General features: G+C 38.2%; 1 protein-coding gene across 1 annotated transcript in view; it reads left to right on the top strand.

Moving 5' to 3' along the window:
- LOC134209186 (nucleosome-remodeling factor subunit NURF301-like) overlaps positions 1-19,303 on the top strand; it is a 130,961-nt gene that overhangs the window by 27,690 nt on the left and 83,968 nt on the right. The window contains 2 exon segments of the mRNA XM_062685169.1: positions 11,172-12,384; positions 12,459-12,619. Coding sequence (XP_062541153.1) covers positions 11,172-12,384; positions 12,459-12,619 — 1,374 coding nt within the window.

Here is a 19,303-nt window from a genome sequence, read left to right as displayed (position 1 = left end):
GCTAGTATTGTGTATCACATGGAGAGCCCAGTCGAGATACCAGTCTATTAAGACTACAACTGGTCAACTCAAGATTTATCATAACATCTGAAATATTTAAATAATCACATTTGCAAATTTCAGCAACTTCTATTTCACCTCTGTAAAACCTAGACATCTTAGAGCGCTTTAAAGATTTTAAAGTGCCTGAAGTCCTGAACAACAATCAGTAGTCTATTGCTTTAGGATCCCAAATACATCTATGACTATTGTTTGGACTCTGATAAACTTTAAAATCATCTTCTGCTAACACACAAATTCGTGCCATCCAATGTCTTCATATGTTCTTATCACAATCATGGGTAGGACAATGCTTTGACTGTCCCACCCAGGAAAATTCATGCGTAGGACATGTCCTACCTGTCCCACCCACTCCCGGCGCCACTGGTCTGCCTTATAAAGGGTTAAAAGCCTAAAAGATACAAAACTTTCCAAACCGTGATAAACGACAGAAAACTGTTGCCGAGACCCATGCTACGAAGCTCTACATGGAGCTGCTGACCAAATACAAACCATACGTGAAAGCTGACCTTGAACAAAAGCCAGGGCAGGAACTTTACACTGGCAAAGATAAGTGGTCGCAGTGGTACAGCCGAACAGGAAAAAAATGTAGGGCTCAGGACAGAGTACTCCAAAAGTCCAAACGGTGCATGTTAGTGTTCGGATGATTATTCTTCTACAGTGACTTCCAAAGTTCTGTCCTCCTGGAAGCTTTATCATTATTTTAGGACTCGAGTGGTGAAGTGGACCCGGCGCGTTTTATACAGAACCGCGTCATGCCACACCGAACCATAGGCTTTCTCCAGGTCTAACAAAATTAGCACAGTAGAGTATTCTTCGTCAAATTTTTGTAACAGGATCAGCAGCAAACTGGTTACTCTAAAACATGCTTTATCTCAGTCGAATTCGAAGTATTGGAAGTGCTTAATGAATACTATGCTAGGCTGCGACTTTGTCCAAGTAGATGGATGCAATTTCAAGAAAAACAAGGGAGAATATATATTAAAGAGAGCAGGGTATGCAGAATTTGATCTATATTGATTATGATAGACGACGAGAGCATACATCCATCTCACACATCCATCTCTTGTGCTCACACAAGATTATCGCAATCCGATATAAGCGTAAAACAATATTTGAAGATAAATTATCTCAGCTAAGGTAAAATACTTTGTTCTCGATCTTTTGCCTTTGGTGACCTTTAATAAGGTGTGCGCGAAATCATTTGTGTAGTTTGTATACGAGGATGTCTTCCCGTAATCAGTGTTGTCCTACACTCAAGGCAAAAAATTCTGCTCTTTGATTTTACTCCATCTAAACGTTTTTATAGTCTCAACTAAGTAAGTTCAACTAATAGAAGGATATTTGGATTTTCTAAAAGTCGAGGCAAACTGTCAAAAAACTGCGCTCCAGAGCCACAGGAGCGCGCGCGCGCTGAAAATACACTCCAGTGAAAACACTCCAGTGTATTTTCAGTGCGCGCGCTCCTGTAACTCTGGAAGTGCTGATTGACAGTTTCATATTTATTAGAAAAAAGGTAGTGGTTGATCCTAGAAGTTATGCCTACCTCCGTTCTGCTCATGTATCTGGAGTTGTCAGCACTCATTATTATATAATGTAAGGGGCTTGCGTGAAATAGAACTTGAAACAAATGAGTGTTTAGAACAGGTATCCAACACTAAACGGATCAACTTAAAATATAAATTTATGCTTATGCAATCTGATAACTTTTATTTTTTCACGCATCAATTTCTTAGGAGGTTTGTTTTAGTGCATATTACATAACGCAAGAGAGGGTTTAAACTCTGCGTTACATTGCATGAATTCCCCGATTCGATGCGTTATTACTACAGTAATAAGCTGTTTCAGGGGTAGTTGGGATCGAGTTTGGATAACTAAAGTAAACATGATTTATTAAAGCATGTGCATGTAAATGTTGTAGTGTACTTCTTAAATACTTTACGAACTACCGAAACGTTCCATTCATATGACAGCTGATTCTTTTAGAAACGAATGTGCTGCTTCAAATATGTTTCAATTCTCGTCAAAATTGATAAAATTACGTCGAATCCTTTGGATATAACATAAGTGTTTAATATAGTCAGACTTTTTTATGTTTAGGCAAACAATCTGGTAGGGACACGGCAGGTATTTCCGTTCATCGTCGTAAGGGCTAAAACCAATGAAAACAACATCCATTTGCTAGAACTCCACTATAGCAGAACGTTTCTCCTGAGCTTACGATTTGGTACGGATGAGTTTGGGAAAAGTGTCTCTTATATTGGTTTTCATGACTATGACGAACAGACGAAAAGGCCTGACTTAACCCCATAGAATAAGACTGTGTGAAAACTAATAGTAATAACAATAATATGAATGACAAAAGTTTATACTTGTTAAGGGGGTCAATTAGGGGAAACCGCCAAATGTTGAATGGCTAATTTTGTCGCCTATTGTTGAACTCCCATAAGAATTGCACGTGCGTTCAACAATAGGCGAAGAAATTAGCCGTTCAACATTTGGCGAATTACCCTATGTGACGAGTAATTTTATATTTATATTACAGAGAAACAGATGATGCGTGGAATTGGGTGAAAATTTTCGAGAAACTGATTTAATTTTATTTTGTTTTAAATGTAACGTATCTTTGAAGCAGTTGTCCAGTGTTTGGAATGTTTCTTTAGTGACTTTAATATCAACAAGAACTTTATTTGGACAATTACTAATATTCCAGGGTCAATTGGCGGAGGCCCTTTTATTATTTTTGTTACAGACGACCGGCATTTGAAGAAAATGAAAATCCATATGAACAGAAAGATTATACTCCCACCAAACATAGACGGAGCTACAGATATCGGTTGAAAGAAAGGCGTGGAATCGAACATCTAGGGATGCAAGGACTAGCATCCGTCCGTGGTGCACAATTACCATACTAATCATAATTCATTTGTCTCGTTTCAGCAAACGCAACTCTTCTCCACTAATATTTCCCTTTCCTGTCAACTCTCTTTTCTTTAATGTATCCGACACTTGTGGGACTGGTTAAGCCCAGCGCCTGCTTGTGGTTGGAAACCGGTGTACTATACGGTCTAGCGCATGCTAACGGTGAAGGCTTGGTAGGTCTTCACCTAACTTAAGTGTAGATGGGCGGACAGTGTCTGCCAGGGTGAAGGCTGATAAATTACAATTACAATTACAATTACAGTTTGCCATGACATTTAGAAAATCCAAATAACCTTCTATTAGTTGAACTTAGTTGAGACTATAAAAACGTTTAGATGGAGTAAAATCAAAGAGCAGAATTTTTTGCCCTGAGTGTAGGACAACACTGCCCGTAATGCAGGGTAGACACCTTTTTGTGGTGCATTACGGAGTAAGATCTACCAGTTCTCACAGTCTTGTTCATACTTATGAGTAATGGTCGGAAGAGTATGGACTACTATAACTTGCTTTTAGATGACCCACTTTTTGTACCTTTCGGATGGAGTCAATGGAGTAAATTACAAAAATGTACCTCAATTTAGGCTGGTTTTGAAGCCTGATTAATTAGGAAAGAAGCGGATACGAATATGGTAGATCTGCTAAACTCTGACTGATCAGAGCTCTGTGTTAAGGTGAGATTCCGAAATTCCAAAAGCAATGAAATCAGATCTCTGTACAAAAACGAATTCGGAACTCATAAGAAGAAGCAAAAATATGTTTGAACTTTAGTACCGATGCATGGTTAAAATCAGTGTTATCCCACTTTTCGATGAAGCCGAAACTGATTGAAAACACTTTGAGAGTGGATATAAGCCATATATCGAAGGGTATAAATAGCGGGGTATCTCAATGTAAAGAGGCCTCCCATTAAGTTTAAGAAATATCTGCAAAGAAGTTTTATGATTTCTCGACGAATCGGGGAAAATGGAGCAACTTTGCAAAAATTACACGGCCGTGTAAAAAATATCCGTGTAAAAACAGAATCGGGTGTACTTCATTTTTTCTCATTGGAAATGGAGCAGAAAGACATGCACTAGGGTGGCTCAAATTAGTATGGGAAAAACTTTTTTCAAATTTCTTGATAGGCCGCTCTCTTCGATTCCATTTGATGCCCTGATGCTCTGGACAAAATTTTAGTCAAATCGGTCAACGTTTGGTCGGTGGAAGTTTAGGCTAGATCTGGGACGGGACTTGCAAAGAGGAAGAAATGTAACTTCAGCTGCTGCCAGTCAACTGCTGTCATGAACTGTCAGGTGTAGCCAGCACCTTTTTGTGTGAAAGTATTGGAATCCCAAATAAAATATTCCGCATGAATTTTGTTTTACGAAGACTTTTTCACAAACGAGTATTCCAAATCATCCGTTAGACTTATTAATAATCAGTTATTAACGTGTGTTTTGTTCCCGGTATAAAAATCCTTATGAAAATAAATTTACTAATTCGTGAATTGGATACACTTTTATTGTGCTCAGAAGAGTCCACCCGGGGCTTGTGAAACAGCCAAGGAAACAGTTGAAACTCGATGGTCAACTGTGATGAAAAAAGAACAAGTGTCAAAACAAGGAAAAAGAAGCTGTCTTTGCCGGTCTCGTCTCAGGGATAGATGTACCAGTTATGGCTACAGAATCAGTTGTCGCACTAGTGCTTTATATGTCAAATGGCCAGGCTTCGGAATTCTCACTCATATGAATAAAAACCCGGGATTGATCCCAACAGCGGAGTGCAATTTTTCCAAATTCTCCTTTGAGCAAGTGTTCTCACACAATATTTTATCCGGATAGAAAGACGGGCGATAAACTCGCGAGCGGCGGCTTGCCGGATAATTTAATTTTGGGCCTCCAAATTCTCCATATCGCCACTTCTCCAGATAAGTTTTAAAAGCATATTCACAAAAATGTAGGTCCGCGACGGGATTCGAACCCAAAACAATTTTAAAATGTATAGAGCGCCCACTATAACCACGCCACCACACGAACCGATTGAAAGCAAATAGAAAAACTGCTGTCTTGAACCTACTACTTATCGTGGCGCATCGTCGTATGCAATCAGTTCGGAGAAGCAAAGTAAGCAGCATTTGATTTTCACGAAACATGGGAAGAGGGATAACAATTTTTCGCAACATCGCTTGTGCCGGAGTTTATCGCACTGTAATTTATCCGGATAAAATGGATGGTGGATCGATCTGTTGTCGCGTGAGTGAGTGAGAAATCCGAACCCTGCAAATGGCCAATCAAATCACCGCAAACCAAGTTCATATCGATACAGCATATTCATATGATATGATAACACCTTTGATCTCTTCCAAAACAAGCAAAGCATAATTGTAAAAATTGATTTTGCTTAATTTTTGACGTCCTTTGCTTATTTGCACCAGTCGCACTAGTGGTCCCAATTTAGCCAATCCCATAAGAAAACAATGGGATTAGCCAAATAAGGAACCAAAAATAAGAATAGTGCTACAACTGGTGCATGCGTTTCTATTATGGATTAATCAATTTTGAGGATTCTAACAAATTTGGCTGTTCTAAAGAGCAGGAAATAAACCTTTCGCTTGATATATATGTGGGTGTTCATGCCTTTTACTTATTGTTTTTAAACAAATAGTTTTTCTTATGTATGTTCTTCTTCTTTCTTTCTTATTGGCCTTACTTCCCCACACTGGAACAGAGCCGCCTCGCAGCTTAGTGTTCATTAAGCACTTCCACAGTTATTAACTGCGAGGTTTCTAAGCCAGGTTACCATTTTTGCATTCGTATATCATGAGGCTAGCACGATGATACTTTTTATGCCCAGGGAAGTCGAGACAATTTCAAATCCAAAAATTGACTAGACCGGCACCGGGAATCGAACCCAGCCACCCTCAGCATGGTCTTGCTTTGTAGCCGCGCATTTTCCGGCACGGTTAAGGAGGGCCCCTTCTTATGTATGTCTATATGGGAAAATGTATGCAAAAACATCGAAAAACATTAATTTGCAGTTTGACGGCAAAATTTACGATAAAAAATATGATACTTATCCAGTTCCAGTATAATTTAATACAGTATTTTTCACGATTAACGATTTTGGCTTACTTTGTGTTGTCCCATCTTTATACATAAAAGTTCAGAATATACTCAAATCCAAGCCTGTCCACTAGGGTGGCTCAAATTAGTACGGAAAAAAACTTTTTTAAATTTTTGAATGGGCCGCCCTCTTATTCGGTTCTATTTGATGCCCTGATGCTCTGGACAAAATTTCAGCCCAATCGGTCAACGTTTGGGCGGTGCTAAACTCGTTGGAAGTTTATATGCAAAAATGTATGCAGAAACATCCAAAAACAGTAAATTGCAGCTGGACTACACAACTTACGATAAAGAACTATGATACTAATTCAGATCTTGGGGAATTAAATACAGAATGTTATGCTGAAAACCGCAAGAAGATTAGAGTTTGTCCGGCTAAGTTATTAGCATTTCTCTGGAGTGGGGTTTGAGCATAGGGGAAATGACGGCTTCGGCAGGTTTTGTTCTATTATTGGCAGGGGGGTTTTTATAACCAATTATGCTCAAATTTGGCCTAAACATTCTTTGCATATCAAAGAATATGGTGGCCAAATTTAATTAAATTTGGTCAACAAAAACCCCCCTGCCAATAATAGAACAAAACCTGCCAAAGCCGTCTTTCCCCCTATTTCGTTTCTTTTACCTTTGAAAAGAAATAAATTCACCCCTACAACACTCCAGTAAAATGCTAATATCTTCGCGTGATAAACTCTAATATTCTCGCGGTTTTCAGCATAACATTCTGTATTTTATTCTACAAGAACTGAATGAGTATCATTGTTCTTGATCGTAAATTATGCCGTCCAACTGCAAATCACTGTTTTTGGATGTTTCTGCATACATGTTTCCATATAAACTTCCAACAAGTTTAGCACCGCCCAAACGTGTCAACGCGATTTGGCTGAAGTTTTGTCCAGAGCATCAGGGCATCAAATAGAACCGAATAAGAGGGCGGCCGATAAAAAATATCGAAAAGTGTTTTTCGAGCCACCCTAAAGTCCACGTTAAATTTTGGACACCTATTTTCCAATGCGACTTTTTTACATTTTCACAAAGCACTGAGACGATCAATTTACATGACAGCTGAATATCTCCGCTTTATGTGCAGCTTTCAGCATGTTTCCATTCTCGTCAAAATTGACCATTATCCCAGTGTTCGGAATTTAACGTGGACAGGCTTCAATTATCCCCTACCAAAATGTATATACAGATAAAGAATATTATGTCAAATTTTTAGAAAGATTCCAGTTTCTTTTATCAATTGATTATATTTTCTTGTATTTCTGTAAAACGAGTTTGGAAAATTCAACGGCAACTGAAAGTCCAGTCGGAGAAAACTGAAATCGGACTGCCACGCAAATAAGGGTAGTCGTAGTATACAGTATGCATCAAAGTCACACGCGTAATTTTTAGGGGCAAAGTTCCAGATAACCAAACTACGCTCTACGAATAAAAGTTATCCCATTGGTTACCTCCTACTGGTGAATACTTGAATTACTTTTCAGGATGGTTCATTATTTGATTCACTGAATTGGGACATTGCCGCCTCGCAGCTTAGTGTTCATTAAGCACTTCCAAAGTTATTAACTGCGAAGTTTCTAAGCCAATTACAATTTTTGCATTCGAATATCATGAGGCTAATATGATGATACTTGCCCAAGAAAGTCGGGAAAATTTCCAAACCGCGAAAAATGAACCGGCAGCGGGAATTGAACCCAGCCAACCTCGACATGGTCAGCATGGCAGACAAAATCGGGGAGCGACATAATCGGGTCAACACTGTATTTATGTATTGTAACAATCAGACATGGCTTACAGTTCCTTCCCCTCGGATATGTTACCTTGCCGCGGTGGGTCGGCTTACGCCATTAGCACTGATATGGCAACCAAAGACATATCCTGTCGTGGTGGTATCACATGTTGACTATTTTTGTTTGGTGCCGCGTTACATATCTGGCATTGACGCACCAATTTACGGCATATGCATTAGACCTGTTCACCATTTTCAAAAGTATTCCAGATTAAAAGTGCCACCCCTCTGTTTCAATGAGTATCTTAAATGGAGTCCCCTGACCAATTTTCAGCCAAATCCATGAAGATTTGGAGGTGCATCAAACGAGATTTGTGATTTTTTAGACTTTTTCGTAGAAATGTCGTCTCAATGCATCAATTTAACTCCACATAATAAAAGGATTAATCGTTGATAGCTTCTTTAGACTATTATCTACCACTTTGTCATTGATACTAGGATGTTTAAATGGCTTATTCTATGACTTTTTATTAGATTTAGCTGAAAAAAATGCCTGAAAACCAGAAAAATAATTTTAGGTGCTTCTGGGGTAGTATAAATTTAAATATGTGCCCAATTCAATTTTTCCTTTCATTTCCTTCGAGTGTTGCGGAAGTTTCGTCCATACATCACTTTATTCTGAAAAATAAACTTCGCCATGTAATAATGCAGTTTTCATGAAATACTCAACATTTGAATAGGGTAGTCAAGCAAGACCATTCCCCCCATGCTAAAACAAAGTTGACCATGATTTATGAGCAATGTCATCCAGTATTTTCGACCCATTGGTATGGATCTAGAGTGGGCTATGTGGTAGTGTCAGGGCCTGCAGATCAACAGGTCCACGGTTCGAGGCGCCGAGTAGATAAAGATTTTTTCTTGTCAAGTCTTATGGAAATGCCATGTTTTCAATGACCTTTTGGGGTCGTTAACTACATTTGAATGTTATTGATCCTATACCCTCCTCCTAGTTATTGCATCACTCATGCCACTGACTAATTTCAAACAACTTTCACTGATTGAGATTATAATAAGTATATGTCCATCATTGCAGTCATCAATTGTGAAGTAATGGTTTGTTAATGGGAGGATCGATCAGGTTTTGTTCGATGTTCGTTGTGCCATGAGTGTGGTACAATAACTAAGGAGAGGATAACTAGTAAATCACGATGTTTTTTAAACCACATAAGATTTTTTTATCACGTTCAATTTAAAGTATGTTTCCGACCGCGACAACAGATTATCGACAAAATGGAATTGAATACATGGCTTGATAAATAAAATATTTTCAACTGCTAGGCGCCTCGAACCGTGGACCTCTTGATCTGCAGGCCCTGACACTACCACATAGCCCACTCTAGATCCATATCAGTGGGTCGAAAATACTGGATGACATTGCTCATAAATCATGGTCAACTTTGTTTTAGCATGGGGGGAATGGTCTTGCTTGACTACCCTATTCAAATGTTGAGTATTTCATGAAAACTGCATTATTACATGGCGAAGTTTATTTTTCAGAATAAAGTGATGTATGGACGAAACTTCCGCAACACTCGAAGGAAATGAAAGGAAAAATTGAATTGGGCACATATTGAAAATTTATACTACCCCCAGAAGTACCTAAAATTATTTTTCTGGTTTTCAGGCATTTTTTCAGCTAAATCTAATAAAAATTATAGAATAAGCCATTTAAACATCCTAGTATCAATGACAAAGTGGTAGATATTAGTCTAAAGAAGCTATCAACGATTAATCCTTTTATTATGTGGAGTTAAATTGATGCATTGAGACGACATTTCTACGAAAAAGTCTAAAAAATCACAAATCTCGTTTGATGCACCTCCAAATTTACATGGATTTGGCTGAAAATTGGTCAGAGACTTCATTTAAGATACTAATCGAAATAGAGGGTGGCACTTTGAATCTGGAATACTTTTGAAAATGGTGAACAGGTCTAATATGCATGTAATCCAACGGACATCGTGTCTTGGAGCCTTGAATGGTAGTGCAGTCAGGCAGAGGCCTTTTTCATCAGTGATAATGATGTGAGTTCTCTTCTTTTCGGCAATACTTTTCTGATGCGTTCCCTGTGACGATGAGTCGTAGCCACGCTTACATTTAGCTAGCTAGGCATTTATTGAAAAACAAAGTATTCAAGACATTTGTAGGGAATCGACTGCTGGATTCACTGAGTAGAAGTTTTTCCAAAACTAGGAACGTGGCGCCAGTTTTATTTTGTTATGCCTCACTTCGAAGAGCAATAATAAAAAATACCACACATTATAATGATGGTATATGAACAATCTTATGACGGCTTCATTCTCGATAATTTTTACTAGTAGTAGGGAATAGGCGTGATGAAGCTTTACTTTGCCACCGAAAAGTGAATCCTATAGCTGACTCATAGCTGATAATTAGTACATTATAGATATTGACAGTTTAGAAACGATTAAGCTACTTCTTAGAACATTATAATAGTCTTAGACTACCTTGACAAATGAATAACAATAAAATAGACCAAATGCACGAACAGTTTCAACTTTTTACAAGACATAATTTACATTGTGTTTGAGAGTATTGACACAGAACGAAACCATGAAGAACCAATATCTTAGGTAAACAAAGTAATTCGAGGAACCCATACTTCATACCTTCTGACCATAAAGACAAAAATGACATCGTACACATCAATCTATATAATTAAGAATGAGATAATGGGAGAGAATATCTATTAAAGTTGTAAAAGACATTATTTTTGACCCAGTTCAACAGTGTCTTAATGGACGACATGATCCTTGTACGGCTGGAAAACTGCTTCAAAAGTTATTAGCTCGTCATTTTTCATAAATCGGGAATTGAACACTTTCTTATATTTGATAAAAAAAAACTTCCGTCTCAGTTTCTACGATGAAGCATTGGGCAGCATGTACCATGTGAGTCGGATAAACTGCTTCGGTTGATTTTGAACGCGTACAATGACAATAGACGTCTAAACTGGCTAAATTATGTGACTCTGACAAGAAAATGACAAAAATGACTATAAACGATTACGATGTTAGTTAGCATGAGACCTCTCTGACTGTCTATGAACGTAATTCCCTCTGATTCAGTTGCAACAGCGTCTTCTTGGACGACATGTTCCGTGTACGGCTGGCAAACTGCTTCGAACGGAATTATGCAACGGTATCATCAAAGGCCTGGTGCAGAGGTTTCTACTCTATTCAGAGTCCCGCCAGTCAACCTTCCTAAAAAAAAAAAAAAAACAATCAGACATGGCTTACAGTTAAAATTACCTCATTTATCATCCTTTTCTCCCTCAGGTGCAAGCGACCAGTACGACACCGCAACAGCCGGTTACTCCGCAGAAGATAATCATCAACAATCAGCAGGGAACAGTGCAGAAAATTATCACCTCAAGTGGACAGCTGATAACCACAACAGGAAGTCCAGTTCAGAAAGTTGTTACACAATCCAATTTACAGCAACTGCTGCAAAACGCTGGGCAAAAAGTCGTGGTTGAATCCAACTCTGGTCAGAGTCCGGTGCAGACGCAGAAGGTTCTGGTCGCCACAACTCCCACCGGCCAGCCCGTGCAGAAGCAGATTCTAATCCAGAACGCTACATCTCCCCAGCAGATTATTATCAACCAAGCCGGTGGGCAAAAGGTAGTTCAACAGATCGTTGCCTCACCAGGGCAACAGATCATGATCGGTGGCCAACGGATTATGATAGGTGGCGGTCAAAAGATTATCAGCAATCAACCCATTCAAATCCAGCAGAACCAACCGATCCAACAGATACAGCCAATCCAACAGGTACAACCGAAAGTACAGCAAGTGCATCAAATCGTTACCTCCTCGCCACAGCCTCAGCAACCCCAGCAGATTCAGATACAGATACAGCAACCTGTTGCTACACAATCAACCCCGCAGCCACAGGTTCAAACTATTCAAGCGCAATCGTCTCCTCTCTCCCAAGGCCAAAGCCTAACACAACAGCTGTCCAGTGGCAAACTCCAACTGGCCAATTTCAATGGTCAGCAAGTGCTAATACGGCCCTTGGGTAATAATCAGGCACAGGTTGTTGCCCACATTAAAACACAACCCAACGGAACCGCGCAAATCATTCCTTTGGCAAATGCGGTCGATCCTCCTGCTGCACCAGTTCAAGCTCAGCCAATGCAGCAAGTCATGCAAGCCGCTCCGGTGCAACAAACGACCATCCAGCAGGTTGTACAGCAGCCAATAGCACAAACCACGGTCGTCCAGCAAGCATTCAACGCTTCAGGAACCTCTCAAACTACGTTCCAGCAGCTTGCTGCAGCGACTCAACAACAGCAGCAGGCACTGGATCCGGTGGAGCAGACCTTACTGCAAGGCCAACCGCCAGGAACGGTCATCAAATGCGTCACTGCCCAGGTGATACAGACTCAGCAGGGCCCGCGAATAGTGCTGCAAGGTTTGCAAGGTTCCGAATTTACCCCTGCGCAGTCCGCCCTAGTGCAGCAACAGGTCAAACAACAGCTGCTCAAAGGTTAGTAATCCATCGCATGCAACACGTAATTCGCATGATTAAACTAATGTATTGATTTTATTTTGGTGGAGTAGCCCAGGAATCGAACGGTAAGCAGGGTGTTCTCGGACCGACGAAAATCTACTTGGCCATTCAGCCGTCCCAGCAGCAGGCCGTGGTAGCCCAGCCGCCGCCATTGGCCCCGGTACAGATTAAACACGACGGTGGCACAACCCATATCCAGCTGCACCAGCAAGTAAGTCGCTACTAGAGATTCTGTTTTATTTTCGTTTGTTCTTTATTTTACCATTTTTCGGATTTATTTTTTATTCCGTATCGTGATGAGATTTTTGCGAGCCCATGTGATGGGTCGCGCGGTAAAGAGAATGGTATGCACGATTTCTTCTTTCCTGGAGAGACACGGCTCGAAGAAGGGAAAGTGGTGCGCGAATCGAGATTAGGATTATTGTACATATAGTGCCCTTATAATTAACAGTATTGTATATATATAGATTAGACGCGCTTTTTTCAGAGAAGCATTCAACAAATTCTAAAACCTTAGTGTGTAGGTGAGAAGTTATCGTGCATTCCAAAGTATTTGAAATTGTAGACAAAGGCCTAGATTGTGGGTTTTGTGCAGTCATACCCCACTGTGCAGTAATCTTGAGGTATATGTCTCTTTTTAGCCTTAGCGTTTAAGTAAACTGTGTCCTGTGTTTTAATACTTTTTTTTAACTGATCGATTATGACATCTATATGGGCATACATTTTATCTGTGACCAACTACACAATTATTTTAGAATTGAAAGTAACCAGAATAGCGATCCATTTATATATGGAAGTAAATTGCATAATCTCATTACCAATATCCTCAGTTTAGTTGATTTAGTTTGTGAGTTCTTCTCACGGCAGTATAACTTTCAGCCTCCCATTTTTTTTTACGAATTTTGCGTGACCTAAAATAAACGATATCTGCTCCACTATTCAAAACATGTTCATATATAAGTTGTATTCGCACTCAATCACACACAATCGTTGTTCACTGAATCACAAGGTTTTGAATATTTGTCCTTGAATATGGGTACATGAGTCCGAATTGTGGAGCAGAAACACTGTAGGTTGAAAGTTTTAGAGCAAATTTTATTTTTGAGCTCCCCTTTGTTTACGATAACCCACCTTTTACGCATTGCATTGGAATATCCAAATTTTGCTTGATTACTGATTTGGGTAGACGATGTACGAACTTTGAATACTACATGTGATAATCACAACCAGCCTGATATCATATGCTCGTATCTTGGACTTCACTCAGATGTTACGAGTTGAAAAATAGAGAAATTCAAAATTTTACAATTTTTTGAAGTTTCGAGGTTTTTGGGAGCTGTAATTTGAAACTGTAACTGTAATCATTCAAAGGCTGTCGATATAAAATTCCAAAATTTTAAAATTAAATTTGCTTTATATTTCCAACAACGTTTTCGTATTTCACCGTCATTGACATCACAGATTTTACGTACCTTTTATCAAGTTCCTAATGTACATGATCGATCCAAATACTATAGAAATTGGTAAACATTCTAGATTTTTCATTCTTATTGAACCTATTCGCCGTCAACTTGTCAGCTCTTATTGGTTCATTGTCTGTCCTTAGTCAAGTTAATTCAAAATATTCCATGACAAACAGCAAACAAAACAAAGCCTATACATAAAGCATCTCTTGAGACTGAACAAATGGAAATGGACAGCATTTACGATTGGTTTTTCCTGTTCCTAAGAATAAGCAAAGCTCCAGAAGTCTAACAATACATGCATAGCTTTCAAGCGACATTCCCAGTTCTCCACTTCCGTTTAATGTCCTGACTAACGATAAACAATCTGCTGATGCCACGTCCCATTCAACTCCAATCGTGGTAGAGCACTTCTCGATATGCCTATCGTAACGAAAGAAAAAAAATGACGTAGCAGCAAATCTCCGCAACGTTGCAGAGTAAAAACACAATGAGAAAGAGGCATTACAATCAAATTGACCCTAGGATCTAAGAACATAACAATTATATAGTCAAACACAAAGTTAATATCTTATCTCCCTCAACACAACTGCAGATCATTTACTGAACAAAAAATACTAGCACTTAAACAATTTAGCTGATACGAGTAATTTAATGTTGAAAACAACAAACATCAAGAAACAAAAGTATCCTTAGTAGAGATTAGTAAAGCAAGCTATTATTTGTTTCCTAAACAAAACAGCACGCATGACTTGCATGCGTTGTCGTGCGACTGAGTCATGTCACAGTAGAACAACAAGTGGTCTTTTGAAGAAAAGAGCATAAGAAAAATAAATTAAATCATAGACGAATGCCTGTGTACTGAGAGAACGAGCAGCACTGATTGGCCCGTTTCTGGGTGTGTTGAACCTTGGAGCAACACTCTCCGCAAGGCTAAAATAATGAAAATATACCTATTCATTGTGCATTTGAAAGAACGGAATGAGACATTCGGGAAGAAACGAAATTTTTTAGATTCGTATGTTCGATGGTAGAATATTCAAATTGAAGAAAAGCAAAATGTTGCAACATCTGTCAGCATTCATTTCTTTTTATGTTTGGTTTTATCAAATATTATCGATTTTTTTTTTGTAATTTTTGCTATTGACTTACCTACTTATTATTTCTTTTTATGAGAAATACCGGAATTCCAATAAACTACACAAAACAAAGAAAACATTCGGCTTAGGCTAGAAACTATTTGTTTATTAAGTTTTCCTTTAATCAAATAATTTGAAATGTCAGCATCGTCGATTGTAAGAATTTGATTAGGCAGATAAAAATGTACATTGCAAACAAATGAAGAGATAAAGAAAAGTAAACACGAAATAAAATTGAAAGCTTTTCATATTAAATGAGTTAAAAAAAACATATTTGTGTTCAGCTAGTTTTTCTTTTCCGATACAATATCAATTGCCCTCCAATCGATTCCCCTGGGTATCGATTTAAAGCAAGCTAGAAAAGAAGCCACATACAAAAAAACAAGCAAGCTACCAAAAACTGCCAGAGAAATGTACCCAATTCTGTTGGTTTCGCTTTTCCTTGAGACCTCAGATATTGACTCAACCGCGTGCTCTACGTTCCGCCAAGAGAAAGAGCAAAAGAATTCCCTATCAGATCGAAAAAATCGAAAAGAAAAATAAACCGAGCAAGAAAATAATGCACACGGTTGCAGCAACACACAAAGATAATATGCCTTTGGTTTAATGTCAAACTTCTCAGTTAGTTTATTAGTTTGTTCAAAATTATTGTACAGAATCACATTTCATTGGATTTGTTACATCACTTGATCTTCTCTATCCCGGGTTCCATTCCAAACGCGCGACCTTCTGTTAGAAAGCCAGAAAAAGGCAAACAACGCTTGACAGAACCACCGGATTGTTGAATCCGTTGCATTTCAACGATGAAATAATCGAAGGCGAATCGTTCCGAAGCGATGTAGATATCGAATTGAACAAAACGTATTTCTAACAAAAGCACGATGAAATGGTGTATTTTGATTATTCCGACATAATTTAATTTATTTTCACCCTTCAGAACAAAATAACTTGTAGAGACACGAATCAGTAGAATATCGTTTAAGTTTTGTTGTTTCAGTAAGCTTCGTTTATTTCTTTGTTGAGACCGCCGCCCGTTCATGCTTGAGCCGCAAGCCAAAATTTCCTGTTGAAATGTTCCATACTTGTTGACAACCAGATACAGTTACCTGCTGTAAAGATTACTAATCATTTCCCGTACGAAGCATGGAGATTTTCTGTTTTGAGTTTTGTTTTTGCGTAATTATTGTATTGGTTTGATTTTATTTTCGAACAAGCTAAAAAGCTACGATAGACGGTCCACTAACTCGCAATCATCACAAATATGAAATATATGTTAGAATAATGATGAATTTAAGCTAAAGGCACATTTATTCAGATTGGAGTATTTGCTGAAACTGTGAGCAACCGATGTAAAGCATTTAGACCAGGAAATACTACTCTCGAAACGCGGAGCATATCAGAGGATTCTTTTGTTGCTAGATACGATCGGGAGCATGCAGTTCAAACATTCTGTGGTTTTAACAAAATATTATTTTATTGTCCTAATTGGTGTGGCTACTTTACTACTTGCGTGTCTCGTTCTCCTGAAAGATACGTCGTCGAGTTTTGTCCACCTTGCCAAAGACGTGGTTTCTACACCAATACTTTTGAAAACATCGAGTTATAAGGTAAGTACAAATTATTAAAAAATGATGCGTAAATAATTTTTTTGAAGGCGGTGAACATGTGCTACTACTTGTAGCTTTTATTGATCAATGTACGTGTTAGAAAAGGAGACCGTGATTTTTTTTGGAAAACTGGAAGGGGTATTATACTGCCCATGATCGCATATTTGTAACACTCGCATTTTTGTTCATTTTGTAAAAAGCCTTCGAATCGTTCAGAAAGCTTAATGTACTGCATCTAATCCCATAACAGTAAAATAGGCTTTACTATCTTGCTTATCCGTGGTAAGCTGGAAATGATTTAATTTGTGGGGTGGATTTACAAACGATTTACAAAATCAACCAAAATGCAAATGTTACAAATATGCGATCATGGGCAGTATACTCTCTATAATAGAGATGATCGACGAATTATTAAACACGCGTAAGCCGATATTACCGATATTGCCGACTGGTTACTGATGAATTCAAGCCCATGGTCCAATATTCGCAATCTATTTTCAGAATAAGCTCTTTTCGCGCACATTGTTGTAGCACATTCAAATCAAAAGAGGAGTCAGATTTCGTTTACCACGGTGATGTCAAATCATACTACCTAATAAGGTTGAAAGAAAAATCACAGCGATGGGTGAAATATTCAAAGGGCGGAACGTAATCACCGGCTAATGACTGCCACTTACTGGAAATTCCAGGTTCATATGGACCAATTCAAAGCCAGACTGGATGAGCATTTGGAACGAATTCTCGGCCCTATTAAGCAGAAGTCAATCGTGATGGAGTGAAGTATTAGGGTTCTTTCACAAATTATGTAACTCTAAATTTGATGATTTTGGAATCCCATCCTCCCCCTCGTAACGTATGTTGTATGGACCGTTTAATTTTTTTTGTATGGATCATAACGCTCAACCTGGTCGCCTTCTTTCTCCTCCAGCGTTTTGTATTTTGTAAATGCCCCTTAGTATGTCACTCTATCCCTACCGTTAGGGCTGACAAATATTCATCGTGATAGCACGAAATGCCACAGGCATTTTAAATGTTATGAAGGCATTTTAAATGTTATAGATATATTGTTACCAAAGTTCCTACTTTGTTTATTTGAGACGTCATTATGTCGGCACAAAGAAATCAAATAGCTGTTGCGTCGTGCAATGACAAAGACTATTTTTTCGCTTTCTTTTTTTTTTTTTTTTTTAGCTAATTTTATTTGCAAATTATCTAATACATGCATTCATCTCTTGACTAGGTGTTCCGTGTTTTCTTAACACTATCATCCTTATTTGCTATGTCATATTTTTAGTTATTATTAATACATTTCAATTGCCTCTGGCGGTTAGAATTTTTTTCCTCTGGTTGAATTGAACCATGTAGGAATTACAATGTTTTCAACTTAAACTAAACTTAACCTATTTTATACTAAGGGTACAAGGAGTTAATCGTTGCAATAGAAGATTGCAACGATTTTTGTCTAAAATTGGAAATTATTTTGTTGGACATTTGTTGTAATGTCTCAATATTAGAAATTCTATGAAGTTCATTGGTACTATACCACGGAGGCAACTTCAGAATCATTTTCAAAATTTTATTTTGATTTCTCTGGAGTGCCTTCTTTCTGGTATTGCAGCAACTAGTTCATATTGGCACTGCATACAACATGGCAGGTCTAAAAATTTGTTTGTAAATTAAAAGTTTGTTCTTAAGACAAAGTTTTGATTTTCTGTTTATAAGTGGATATAGACACTTAATATATTTGTTACATTTGGCTTGAAGGCCTTCAGTGCGACTTTGGAAAGTTAATTTTTGATCTAGCAGAAGTCCTAAATATTTAGCTTTGCTAGACCAAATAATTGGAACCCCATTCATAGTGACAATATGTCTGCTAGAAGGTTTCAAATAAGAAGCTTTTGGCTTAAGTGGGAAAATTATAAGCTGAGTTTTGGAAGCATTCAGGAAATTTTCCATTTTGCAAGTAAGTGGAGAAAATATCCAAACTTTTTGCAATCTACTACAAATGACACAGAAAGGCTACGCCCTTTGGCTGAGAGAGACCTGTGTCATCTGCGAACAAAGATTTTTGACACTTTGGTGGTAAATCAGGTAAGTCAGAAGTAAAATGTTATACAATATGGGCCCCAGTATGCTGCCTTGGGGAACACCAGCTCTTACAGGTAATCTATCAGATTTAGAATTCTGATAGTTTACCTGCAGTGAGCGATCTGATAAATAATTTTGGATCAGTTTAATAATGTACAGAGGAAAATTAAAATTCATCAATTTTACAATCAAACCTTCATGCCAAACACTATCAAATGCTTTCTCTATATCAAGAAGAGCAACTCCAGTCGAATATCCTTCAGATTTGTTGAGCCGAATTAAGTTCGTAACTCTTAATAACTGATGAGTGGTTGAATGCCCATGGCGAAAACCAAATTGCTCATCGGCAAAAATAGAATTGTCATTAATATGAACCATCATTCTATTTAAAATAATCTTTTCAAACAATTTGCTTATTGAAGAAAGTAAACTGATCAAGGATAACTAGAAGCCTCAGCTGGATTTTGTCCGGCTTCAAAATTGGAACAACTTTGGCGTTTTTCCATTTGTCTGGGAAGTATGCCAGTTGAAAACATTGGTTAAATATATTAACCAAAAAAGATAAAGAGCTCTCAGGAAGTTTTTTGATAAGTATGTA

The sequence above is a fragment of the Armigeres subalbatus genome, chromosome 2 (assembly GCF_024139115.2).
Source record: "Armigeres subalbatus isolate Guangzhou_Male chromosome 2, GZ_Asu_2, whole genome shotgun sequence".
Classification (NCBI taxonomy): Eukaryota; Metazoa; Arthropoda; class Insecta; order Diptera; family Culicidae; genus Armigeres; species Armigeres subalbatus.
This window is presented reverse-complemented; position numbering and strand designations above follow the sequence as displayed.